General features: G+C 39.6%; 1 protein-coding gene across 1 annotated transcript in view; it reads right to left on the reverse strand.

Annotated features, from left to right (window-relative positions):
• Positions 1-12087, reverse strand: part of HDGFL3 (HDGF like 3) — a 36978-nt gene that overhangs the window by 4920 nt on the left and 19971 nt on the right. Inside the window, exons 2-5 of the mRNA XM_019743446.2 lie at positions 9304-9380; positions 7651-7789; positions 7173-7331; positions 3639-3785 (exon numbers count right to left, since the gene is read on the reverse strand). Of these exons, the coding sequence (XP_019599005.1) occupies positions 3639-3785; positions 7173-7331; positions 7651-7789; positions 9304-9380 (522 nt within the window). The remainder of the gene's footprint in view (positions 1-3638; positions 3786-7172; positions 7332-7650; positions 7790-9303; positions 9381-12087) is intronic.

Genomic DNA, 12087 nt, shown 5'->3' on the forward strand with positions numbered 1-12087 from the left:
TTCTAGTGTTCTATTAAAACAAGGGGGCAAAACCCCACAATAAACTTAAGCCACTGCCTGGCAGGGCACCGAGTGCAGCCGTGCACTCTGCACAGCCCGAGGGCCATGTGTTGGTAGAACACACAGTGAGTGGAGAAACGCAGGGAATTCATCTGCATGAGATCTGTGGTGTCAGAAAGAAAGGTAAGCTGCTTCAAATGTAAAATGCATTTGGAGTGTATGCAAATTATTCTGTATAATATTTACAACTTAATTACTGTGACATATGGCTCACAGAAACACAAGAATTGACAAAATTAAGATGCACAAAGGGAAAGGAAGCCTAGTTTTCTCTTAGAATTCAGACTGCATCCATGTGACAAAGATAAAATATTTCTACTTCCTAAAAGAATGATGTTTCAATGTGGGTCCCACTTTAAACTGTGTCAGGTTACATTTCCCCACAGGGATGCTATTTTTTGTTTTCTTCATCATTAACCCAAATACATTAAACCCCCGAGTAATGCTCTCATGGGATGAGTGAAAGAGGGAACGCAGGTCGCAAATATTTTTTCTAAAAACAGCCCGCTTCACCTTTTTACTTCACTAAGTGAATGAATGTGTTTGTAAGCACATAATGTGCTCACTCATGGATATGTTCTCACTTACAGACCCAACGTCTATACTGAACTGTACATAAGACCGTATATAAATGATTCCAAGACCTTCAAATAGAAAAACTGCTAAGCCTACCATCCCCTCAAGCAGCAGAAATACATTTCTTAGCCTTCTCTGTTCCTACCAAAACGAGAAAGCTAATCTTAAAAACAAAACAAAACAAAAAAAACACATTTAAAATCTGTGAACTTACAAAATGCAGTGTCTGGTGACTTCTAAGTATTTATTAACAAATAAAACCACTAGATAGAAGATTATACTCACAGACTTTGAAGGATTTCCCTCCTTTGTGAAGGAGGAAGACACCCATTAAAACAATGAAAAACTGTCAATCAAAAAAACTTCTTTAACAATGTCTTTTTATTAATAGTAAAATGAAAGGCAATGCATTCTATATCCACACTGGTAGAAAATTCATAGTGACAATTACTCAATCCACACTGAAGAATATTTTTGGAACAGATGGTCCCGGTGCCACGGCAGCCTCAGAAAATTATTTCTGCCCCAAACAAAGTGAAGATGGCACGAGAATGTAGCCACAACTTTAAGCACATGCTTTTCTTTGGGGTGTCTTTAAACAAGGAGCTGTCCAATGGATGCTTATAAAAGCAAATTATGAATCTGATTTTTACTTCTCATACCATAATCACTCTATTTGCATCTATGCATCAAGAAATATCTCACTAATTCATAATGGTGTATGTTCTGGACAGTGTGCTCGGAGGGTTTTCTAGACCAGGAAGTCTCCTCCAGTGAGCAGCCGGAAGTGCGTGCCCGTGCGAGGGTTGCCAGGCTGGGCCATGGCACCCCCGGATTGGATAATGGCCAGCTAATTTAATCAGCTTCTCTCTGAGGCACAGGGAGAGGCTGTAGGGTGTGTGAGGGTGAAAGACAGCCAGGACACAGTAAGCAGAAGTTAGGAGGCAGGAAAAGTCATAGGATCTCTTCATGGAACACCATCTTGACTTGAAAAAGTGATGACAGATCAACTATGGTTCTTCAGGGTTGGCTATTTGGCACTTTGTCAAAAATAAATGAAATGAGACTATTACTTCAAGGAAAACAACTGGAAGTATTTGTTGCCAGTGATAAAATTGTAGCTTTTAAGTGAAAATTAGAACTCTGGAAAACTTAAATCCTCTACAATCGACAGCTTCCCAATACTTACAGATTTTTCTGACAAGATAGGTAGTGATATTAAATATGTAATTTAAATATTTTATAATGGATGGTATATTTATAATGAAATATTTGGAAGGCACAAATAACTCAGAGAACCAGTATTTTCCAAATGGGTAAAAGATATTCAACGTGCCAGACAGTTCAACAGATTTCCACCTAACAGAATACAAAGATTTCAGATTCCACACTGCACCTAACCTTTGAGAAGCTAGCACTTAAAGAATTGGTGTCATATCAAAAAATAACCACAATGATCTGAAAAGACTATTAAAATACTTGTATACATTTTCCAATTAGTATCTAAGTAAAGCCAGATTTTCCTCATTTACTCATAAAGACACTCAGGAAAGAGGCCTTGCAGAGCTGCTTCAGAAAGTGGCAGGAACGATGGGATGTGTTCTCAGCGAGGGGGAGCATCTCGAGGGGGATTAATGGCAATGTGTCTTTTACTGTAATTCATTTTTTAAATTTAAACACTCACCGTATTTTTGGATCACACCTCGTATTCTATCCTCTGCCCCTCCCTGAAATTACCTGATAGCCTTGTCATTTGGGGATTTGACTCCAGCTCCAGGGGTGGGTAGAACCTGACTGGTCCAAGCCAGTTCAAATCCCCTTGTATCAGTGGTTGGTTCAGGGACGGGCGTCTGACATGGTTCTCAATGATCCCTGCCTCCCGGTAGCATGTCCCATGTAATCCCCTCTCTCAGAGTGTGGCCTGGACTTCATGACTTGCTTCTCATGAAGAGAATGACAGAGAAGTGATGGGATGTCCCTTCCGACATTAGATAACAAAGACAGGCTTCTGTCTTGCCAGCGCCCTCTCTTGCTGGTCCTCTGCACGTCCTCTGATGAGGCCAGCTGCCCTGCTGGAGCTGCCTACGGGGGACTCGTGTGCCGGGAAGCCAGCGAGGCCTCAGGCCAACATTAGCGAGTAACTAAGGCCCTCAGTCCAACAGCTGTGAGGAACGGAGTCCTGCCAACAGCTACTTGAATGAGCCTGGAACAGGACCTGCTCCCACTTGAGCCTCAAAATGACTTGAGCCCCTGCTAACACCTTAATTGCAGCTTTGGAGAGACCCAGAGACAGAAGACGCAACAAGTTACACCTGTGTGGATTCCTGATCCATAGAAAATGCTAGATAATAAATGCTGTTCTAAGCCACTGAGCTTTGGGGTAATTTGTTACATGGCACTGGATAATAAGCAGGCCTTCACGAACACTTCAACAACAGGGTTCTTACCTGTGATTTTGAAGTTATTAGACATTAATAAAAATTACCAAGACTCAAAGTGGGCAAGTTTTCCCCTTGGGTGCTTTAAATACCAAAAGTCATATATTGTTTGACTATTTAAACACTTAAAATCCCCATGGGTACATTAAATTACCTACCACTTCTAGGAAAGAAGCAGTATGAAATACCCTATTTTGAACATGCCATTTACTTTACAGTGAAAGAAATACAACTGTCAAGTTTTGAGGTGGCATTTCATAATTTCAGTATTTCACACCTTACTTTAAGAGACTCTCGAGTTGCTGAAGTTAGGTTAAAAAAGAATAAACTGTTCACAGAGATCCAAACTGGTGGGCAGGTACAATTCCCACCTGGCACTTTTATTCGCAGACTCTAAGCACCTCATCTCTTCCTCAGGGGGTCTGGATGGATCTAGGATCAGGCTGAGACTGCTTCTCCACTGACTCCGACAGGGTTACTAATGTTGAGACACGAATCCTGACTTTGAAGCAAAGTGTCTCCTACGTTAACAGAAGCGAAGAGACAGGCTGTGCGTCTCCTTACCCCTTCACTGGTTTTCTGCAAGTCTGAAGTTGTGTTTCTCGTGTCATTGCCGGCGTCTCCGCCCTCAGAGCTGCTTTTGTTTTCCTCTTCTTTGCAGTCCTTCTCGTCTTCATCTCCTGGAGATTTCCGGGACTGTTTGGAGGATTTCTAAATGTTTAGATAAGTTAAAAATTACAGTCAAAGGTGGAAATCCAAAGCACAAGTGTAAGCTAGAAAGGCAGAAGTAACTGACCTCCACCCTGTCTTTCCCGCCAGACAACAGGATATACTGCTACAACCTGCAGTGTGCCAAGGCTGAGCTGGTGACCCTGGACCAGTCATTTCACCTCACTAGGCCTCAGTTTAACCAGCTGGAAAGGAAGTAGAGGTGGACTAAATAGCCTTTATTTTAGTTCTTTCCAGAAGTGTGATGTTAAAAGCAGAAAATAAGAGATTCACACCCCCAGAGCACTGTCAATGAAGAAACAGCGCCACATGGACAACGCCTTAGGAGGGCGCCGTAAAGGCCATCCGCTCCTTCTCCACCATTTTACAGTAGAAATTGAGGTCCCGAGAAGCGAGGTGAGCTATCTAAGATAATACACAGATATTCACGTTGGGACACCTGTTGAAGCCATGTAGCTAATGGAACACATGGAATGATCTCGACAAAACTTTGTTATCACCAGGTGATATAAGCTGTTCAAATTATGGACAGTTAGGTAAGAACCCAAGGCCATACTGGTGCACTCGCCCTTTGGTCCTTATCATCTTGCATTAGAAATGAAGATGAACTCTAGAGGAAGACAAAGAGTCAGTAGAGTTCACAGCCAGAGCTGCTTTGTGGAACAGCATTAAAGTGACCCAAAGCGGGCCCCATGGACACCTGGAAGAAAATAACATGTAGCATTTCACTAACAGTTCTTCTTTGAGGAATTTTAAAAATACTGAAGCACGTGGCAAATAAGAGCTAAGGCAAACCTGATTTAGCCAAATCACTGTGGGTCTTCAGCAATGAATTAGCAAACGGGAGCTTCCTCAGACAATCAGTAATTAAGAATGCAGCTTCTAGCTACGTGACAGGCTACGTAATGACAGTGCTGCTACTTGACTTAACTGAAACTACCAACCATGCCCCAAACGTCAGTTTAAAATGAGGTCATTTTCACTTTTTACAGGAAGGGAAGGCCGGTTTCATAATCCAAGTGTGGAGTGAGGTAGTTAAGATCCAGTATTGACAATACAAAAAGCGGAATACTTTTTGTTCTCCTAGTAAATGCAGTATAATTATTGAAATGTACTAACTGTAGTAATATGAAAAGCCTTCCAATTTATACAGTGATTCTCAAATATTAATAGTCCCTGGCCTGCAGTTCTAGATAACAATGCCCAACTCCCTAAAACTTGCAATGCTTCCAAAGGCTACTTAGGAGTAACCCTGAGAGTCACTTGTGTTACGATCGGGCATTACTGAAACTGATGAGTCACAGTCCGTCTTCACTAAGAAACTGGGCCGCCAACCTTGCAAAGCATCTTCTGTGCATATTGATCACAATTTCTGTACTTTGGGGGAAGGACCCTTCACCCGTTTCACCAGTGTGGCCTTGAATTGGTTGTGCCCAGCTGTTGTCACCTTTGTTTTTTAACTAAGATTACTAGTGGTTTGGCATCATCTACTGGGAAGCTCTCGGATTAGCCCTACTGTATACAGTAAATAATTTGCATGCAAAATATGTTCACCTACAATTTTCCACTGTGTGCTATGGCTCAAATATGAGTCATCCATATAAGGACTGCTAAAAGACATATACATAACCTGCCTCAAATCCGCCTGTGCTACGTATGGCTTTTCATTCTGATCACTGACTGAATTTTGTTTTCTCATAGGAAAATGTTATTATGTGAGGTAGAGAGGGGGTGGGATGCAGTCAAAAAGTTTGTGAATCACTGGTTTTTAGTGGCAAAGGAAAATTATTCAACTTTTAAGAAACAGATGTAAACAGATGTATGAGCCCCATTACTTCTGCTCTTCTGCTCTTAAAAGCTACATTTCCACACTATTAAATGCCTAAGTTACCTTGGCTATTTGGGGTGATACAAAGCATTACACAGAAGCTCAGCAGGTAATCATAAATTAAATAAAATCTATTCAACTGGGTGTTTAAGTGAAGTCCAAAAGGCTAAAACAAATTCAGCTTAAAATATGACTGCAATGGAAGATACAGTCTGACGGGGGAAATTCTAATAATTTTGTTATTTGCAAACTTCATCCTCATCCTAAGCAAATACCATGGTTTTCCTTGGGTGCGTGGGAAGTAACACGTATTTATACAATTTTACCTGTAAGTGAGGGGCAGATTTTATAGACTGTAGCACAAAATGTTTATAGTTTGACAAACTCTGGGCAACTGTTTTTAAGGTGTTTCCTAAGTCTAGCCAGCCACAAAACACCAGAATCTAAATGGAACTAATTTATCCATGTATTCAATCGTGTGACAGACCAACTGTAGTGAAACCTACACCAATCTTTGGTCTTCAATGATCCGTTTACCTTGCTTTCAGTTTATAAAAGGTGAACAGTTTCCACAATCTCCTAATTTTTTCAATTGTATTTCTGAATCACTGTATGAAAAGCCTGGACTTCCAATTTGTCAGTCTAGGATCATGTCACTCCTCTGTTTAACACCTTCAATAAATTACTGTTACATGTGGACTAAAAGCCAAGCCCTTACTGTGGCATGCAAATCTCCACTATTTAGCCTCTGTCTGTCTCTCCCTGGATCACGCCTGTCCAACCACACCTGCCTTCTTTCACTTCAGGACATGCCAAACTCTTGCCAGCCTCGGCCCTGCTACTCTGCCACTGTGGTCCTCCTCCCAACTCCCCCTCTCAGGTCTCAGCATGGACTTCACCTTTTCAGAGGGTCAGGCCCCTCCCTTGTCATTCCCTGCTTCCATTCATTTCCTTCACAATTTATATTTACTTATTATTTGCTGGTTTACTTTGCCCTCCCCCGCCCCATTCATTGAATTGTAAGTTACATGAGGGTAGGGATGGATTTGCTCACTACTGTATACCTAGTGCAGTGTCTGACAGAATTGGTGATGAGAAAATACAAGAACTGAACACAAAAGAGCGAAAGCACATTCTTTAAAGCAGAAAGTATATATGAATATATGTCTTTATATTTACATCTATAGTACATTGAGATGGTCCTATGTAGTACTGAGTCTCCTATATGCCCAAATTCTGCAGCATTCCTCTGGGGGTTGCTGTAGGAGGCATGCCTAGCTTGCACCCTTGACTAAAGAATAGGCCTCCTCTAGCTGAGAAGGTGGTATTTTCGGGGCTAAATCAGCCCCAAACAGTCAATAGCCAGGTACTCTCACATCTAAGATTACCTGTCTAATTCCCCTCGGCTATGTGTCTCTAAGGCAGAAGCTTCACAGAGCTAGTATATTTCTGTGTGCCCAATGAATGAATTAAAAATAATCTAACACTGTCAATGACTAAGCATGTAACATTAATAACAATGGGAACAGTTTCTCAGTAACCTTTGAAGTGTATGACTTTTTCCGTTTTGAGCCGGCTTTTTCATTCTTCCTTTTGCCTTTTCCATCTTCTTCTACTCTTTCACCTTCTTCCTCACTGCTTGCATCTGCAGTATTTCCACCTTCTCCCTCAGTTTCTGAAGAGCTCTGTTGCTGAATTGCCTAAGAAATAATAAAATATTAGCTAACTGCATTTTTGAAAGTAGATTGTGAATCATTATATTTTCATTTGAAAGGGTTTAGCTTACTCTTAAGATTTTCAAAAGAAAGGGCTGTCAACCTCAATTTCCCAGTGATCACTTCACTTAAACCCTCTCAGGTAACAGAATCACACTTAATGCAAATTGCTACTGGAGCCAAAAAGAATTCTGACTTCAAATGGAGGTTAACTTTTAATATAAAGTACATATAAGAAACATCCAAAAAGGAATTAAAATCAAAGAAATGAGTTATAGCAAGTGACAATGAAGTAAATCATTACCTGGTATCCAGTGAACTTTACTCCTGGGTTATTTTCTATTTCCCACAATCCTTCATTAAATCCTTTCCGTTTGTTTGACTTTCCAAACTTGTCTTTGTATTCCTTATATGGAAAAAGGTCTTTGGGACCTAGAAATGCACTGCAGAGATACATTGGAAATAAAATTGATACTCTGACCTTCAATTGTAAGACGTTTTTAGTATTAAAATCAAATATGGTGTCAGAGCATATTTTAATAAACAAATTAAAAGTATATATAAATCGTCTGAGTTAGGTACATATTTCAAGATGTTTTACACATATGCTTCAAGGCAGAAAAAATGGATAGCTGGCTAGACAAGCCAGCAACCCTGGATTGTGCTACTTTCTAGCAACCTCTCTACTGAAGAAAACATAGTAAGTTGTATAGTCACAGTGTCTGTTAGACGAAAACAAAATAAAATAAAACTAACTTCCTGAAAGATATATAACTATTTCTCATGTGAAGATAAGAAAGACTTATGTCGTCAGGGCCTTCTCTGGGAGAGCTCTTCTTCCCGACGAGAATGAGGAAGGTGCCCGACTGGCAGAGAGATCAAGCTAAGACAAGGCGCACAGGCGCATACCTAGCTCTAATAACACTCAAGTGAACTAGGGGAGGACCTTGAATTTGAAGACGTGTAAGATTTCGTGATAGTTTCTAGCTTTTCCCCACATCTGCAATCCTTATTCCATTTGTGTGATTGTTGTAATTACATGCATTCTTAATGTGTCAAGATTGCCAATTGTCCCACAGTATCCATTATCTTCTTTCTTTTATTAATGGATCACTCCTCCCAATTCCCCACCCCCCACAACAGACTGTATTTCCCAGTTTCCCTTCACAGGAAATGAAAGCAAGTGTAAGTGATATATGCAACTTCCTTGTCATTTCCTTACAAGAAATTACGTGTTCTTTACATCTTCTCTTTCCCCTTTCCCTCTACCTGGAAGATGCACAGGTGCTGCTTAGCCAGTTTTGTTTGTTTTTTAATTAAAACTTTTTTTCTTTAGAAATAAGCAGACAAAGAAAACACACCAGGGATTGGCATGCCAACATGACACAGGAACCTTGGTCTCTAGAGCGCAGCATTCCACCCACCTTATTCTATTTGCCTATCTCTGGATTGTTTCAAAAGAAAGAATTAAACCTCTGTATTATTTGAAATATTTGTCTTTTCAGGTTCCTTTATTCAACAATTCAGCCTGTATGCTAACCAATACAGTTAGAAAACCCTCAAAAGCTGGTATGTTTGTTTCAGGGTCCAACAAATTGAGAGAGCCTAAGAGGACATAATATTGTTCAGTGAAATATGAATGGGAAAAATTTCTCTAGAAGGGAAATATATAAGAGTGACAAAAGAAATTACCAGGAGTAGTAAGGGGACCACCGTAAGACTTAAAAATATCCTAAAGCAAGCTTCTGGGTGATGCTCAACATTTAAGCAGAAACAAAAATGACATTCAAAAGCAAAATAATTTACCTTAAGAAAAACACATTATTAAGGTTGCTAATTTTATATAATTAATCATAATGATTTCAACAATATATAAAATGTTATATAGATCATCTATAAACAATGTAGTCTAACAGAGTCAAATTAGAGCTGTGGAAACTTTGCTTTGCTCACTTACGTTTCATGGGTACCAAAAAAGAAGATAGGATACTTGTTTGCTGGAGGCTTTACCGCTCCTTCTGGGAGTTCATCAATCTATTAAAGATAAATTTAAGTTATTAAATATGCAGTTAAATCACATAAAATAGCGTAAGTATGATATAAACATTGTTCTGATAATGTACTGCTAGTTTCAAAATAAAATTACTCTAATAAAAATCCCAGTAGTTTCTCTTTTGTTGAACCTTAAAAATGATTCTAAAGGTCATATTTGGCCCACCACATGGACAGTAACACTGTAAATTGATTATGACCCTCATGGTACTGCATAATCAGGAGACTAAACTACTCATTTCCTTCCCCTCAATAGAATTGCTCCTGGGAATCTATCCAAAAGAGTAACAATTAAAAAAAACCCCAAAAGATGCACTTTTTGGGGGTAATAGTGAATTTTTACACACACACACACACACACACACACACACACACAGAAACGTAAGTGTTGCAAGATAGGAGAATTATGAAGAAGTAACTTGAAGAAATCTTATGCAGGCATTAAAAGATGTCATCTCTTGCCTGGACTACTTGCCAGTTCCTCTCCCACCCACGGAAGCTAGAACTGCGTTTTAAAACGCCCATTTGATTATGCCACTTCCTTGCTTCAAATCCTTCTATAGCTTCTCATTGCTTTATAGCATTCTCGGTTGTGCATCTGAAACTTGTGGAGCTTTGAAAAAAATGAAAATACTTCAGCCTTTCCCCAGACCCAGCAATTCTTGTACGGTTGAGGTTGAGATAGGGCAAAGTCCAAATTCCTTAGAATGTTATATAGTTATATACGCATTATTCCTTAGAATGTTTGAAGCGATGGTCTTTGACTCCCGAATCTCCATCTGTAGCCCCAACATTCCCTTTGGTCTTCAGGCAGGAAATTACAAACATCTACAAACCATCTCCATTTCCATGTCCTACAAGCAGCTTAAACTGAAGAAAAGGCTACAAACAGGAGGAGAGGAGGCACACTTGTAGGTTGGAGAGCAAGAAAAAGGCTCTGGTACCCAGCCTCCTGAAGAAACCTGCCTTGTTAACTAACACACGGCAATAGCCGGGGATTACAGCACCGTCATCATTAAGTGCATCTCTGAACAAATGAACCGTGTGTCACACAGCAGATGCTCTGCTGTACCGAGAAAACTGAAGTCCTGCTTCTGATTTAAATTGCCATCGAAGGTATCACTGTCCTGGGGCCGTGAATTTCCCATCTGTAACGCGAGGTGGCTGCATAGCTAACCTCCAGGTTCCCTTCAAGTTCTGAAATGCCATGGCTTGCCTAAAAAACTGAGCTGATTTCCTTTGAATCTGTTTTTGTTTCCTATCTTAATTATTGGAACATTCTGTTACCAAGAAGAAAGCCTTAATCTTTTTATTATTTTTTTCCAGCCTTATATTCAGCTTTGCACCAAATTCTGCCAATTCAGCTCCTGAAACACCTCTCAAATTGATCACCATTCCCATCGGAAAAATTTAGTTCCCTAAATCAAGTTCTCATGATCTTTTTACGAGGCCGTTATAGCAGCCTTTCAAAACACCTTGTTTCCAGTATTTCCTGTTACCTACCATAACTTCTGGTATGTGTTACATTCAGTACTACACAAAGACCATTTAACATCAATAACTTCATTTTGAATAAATTCAATATATATATATATATATATATATATATAAAATTGTGAGAAAAACACGACATAAAATTTTCTACAGTAACCATTTTTATCAGTAATTAAGAATATTCATTGTTGTAAAACAGATCTCCAGAAAATGATTATATCTTAAATAGACAAAAAATAGACATTAAAACGGAAACGCATATTATGTGGTAGGCACTGAATTACTAGCTGACAAAGCAGTATCACATGATGTCTTTTTTTAACCATTTTTATGAGAAAACTGAAAGTGAACGGCTTTTAAAAAATCTCTAAAAACTTTTCTTTCAAACAAAAACACAATTTTTGGTTTAACTCTTCCTTTGCTATGTTATACAACTAATATCTACTGCAGAGGTTGGAAGCTGATAGCCCTGGGGCCATTTCTCGCCTAACGATGTGCTGCTTGCAGGCTCATACAGTGCTTTTTAAAAACCGGATTAATGGATAACACTTTAAAACAGGAAAATTCACAGTAAAATCCAGTTTAATAGCTTTTGTGAAAAACATATGGAACATGGGAATAAGCAACACTAAGCTTGCATTCCCACAAGGTGACAATTAGCTGAAGAAGATCCAAGGTTGCCAGCTTGACACAGGTATGTGCTCTCCAGTTTGTCACACACCCCACCACTCTCTAGGTGTAGTAGATGCCTGCTTATTTACGTGGCTGGCCTGGCCTCTTTAGGTATTGGAGTTCCTGTTCCCTGCAAGAAATATTGCCAAAAACAGACACTGGCCTTATCACCACGCTGGCTTCTTCACAAAAGTGTTAATGTGTTGACATGGTCTCACAGTATTTTATTGAGAGTCTTGTTTTTAACTTTTTTGAAAATCATACTTTGACAATTTTGGAATAATACCAAGCTATTAAGTGGGTAAGCCTTTCTGAACCAATTAAAGCGTGCACCTCCCAGGCACTGTTTTTTTTGACTCAGAGTGAATACCAAGTGGCAACAGAACTTTATCTTCAGAGTTTCTGTTTCTCTCTCTACTGTTCCTGTTTTCCTGACTTTGTGTTTGTACTTTTATTTCTGGTTCTTGGCTATATTTGGTTCTGACTCTGGTTTGCATACCGCCAATGTGTTACTCATAACAGG

This window comes from Rhinolophus sinicus, linkage group LG13, assembly GCF_036562045.2.
Source record: "Rhinolophus sinicus isolate RSC01 linkage group LG13, ASM3656204v1, whole genome shotgun sequence".
NCBI lineage: Eukaryota > Metazoa > Chordata > Mammalia > Chiroptera > Rhinolophidae > Rhinolophus > Rhinolophus sinicus.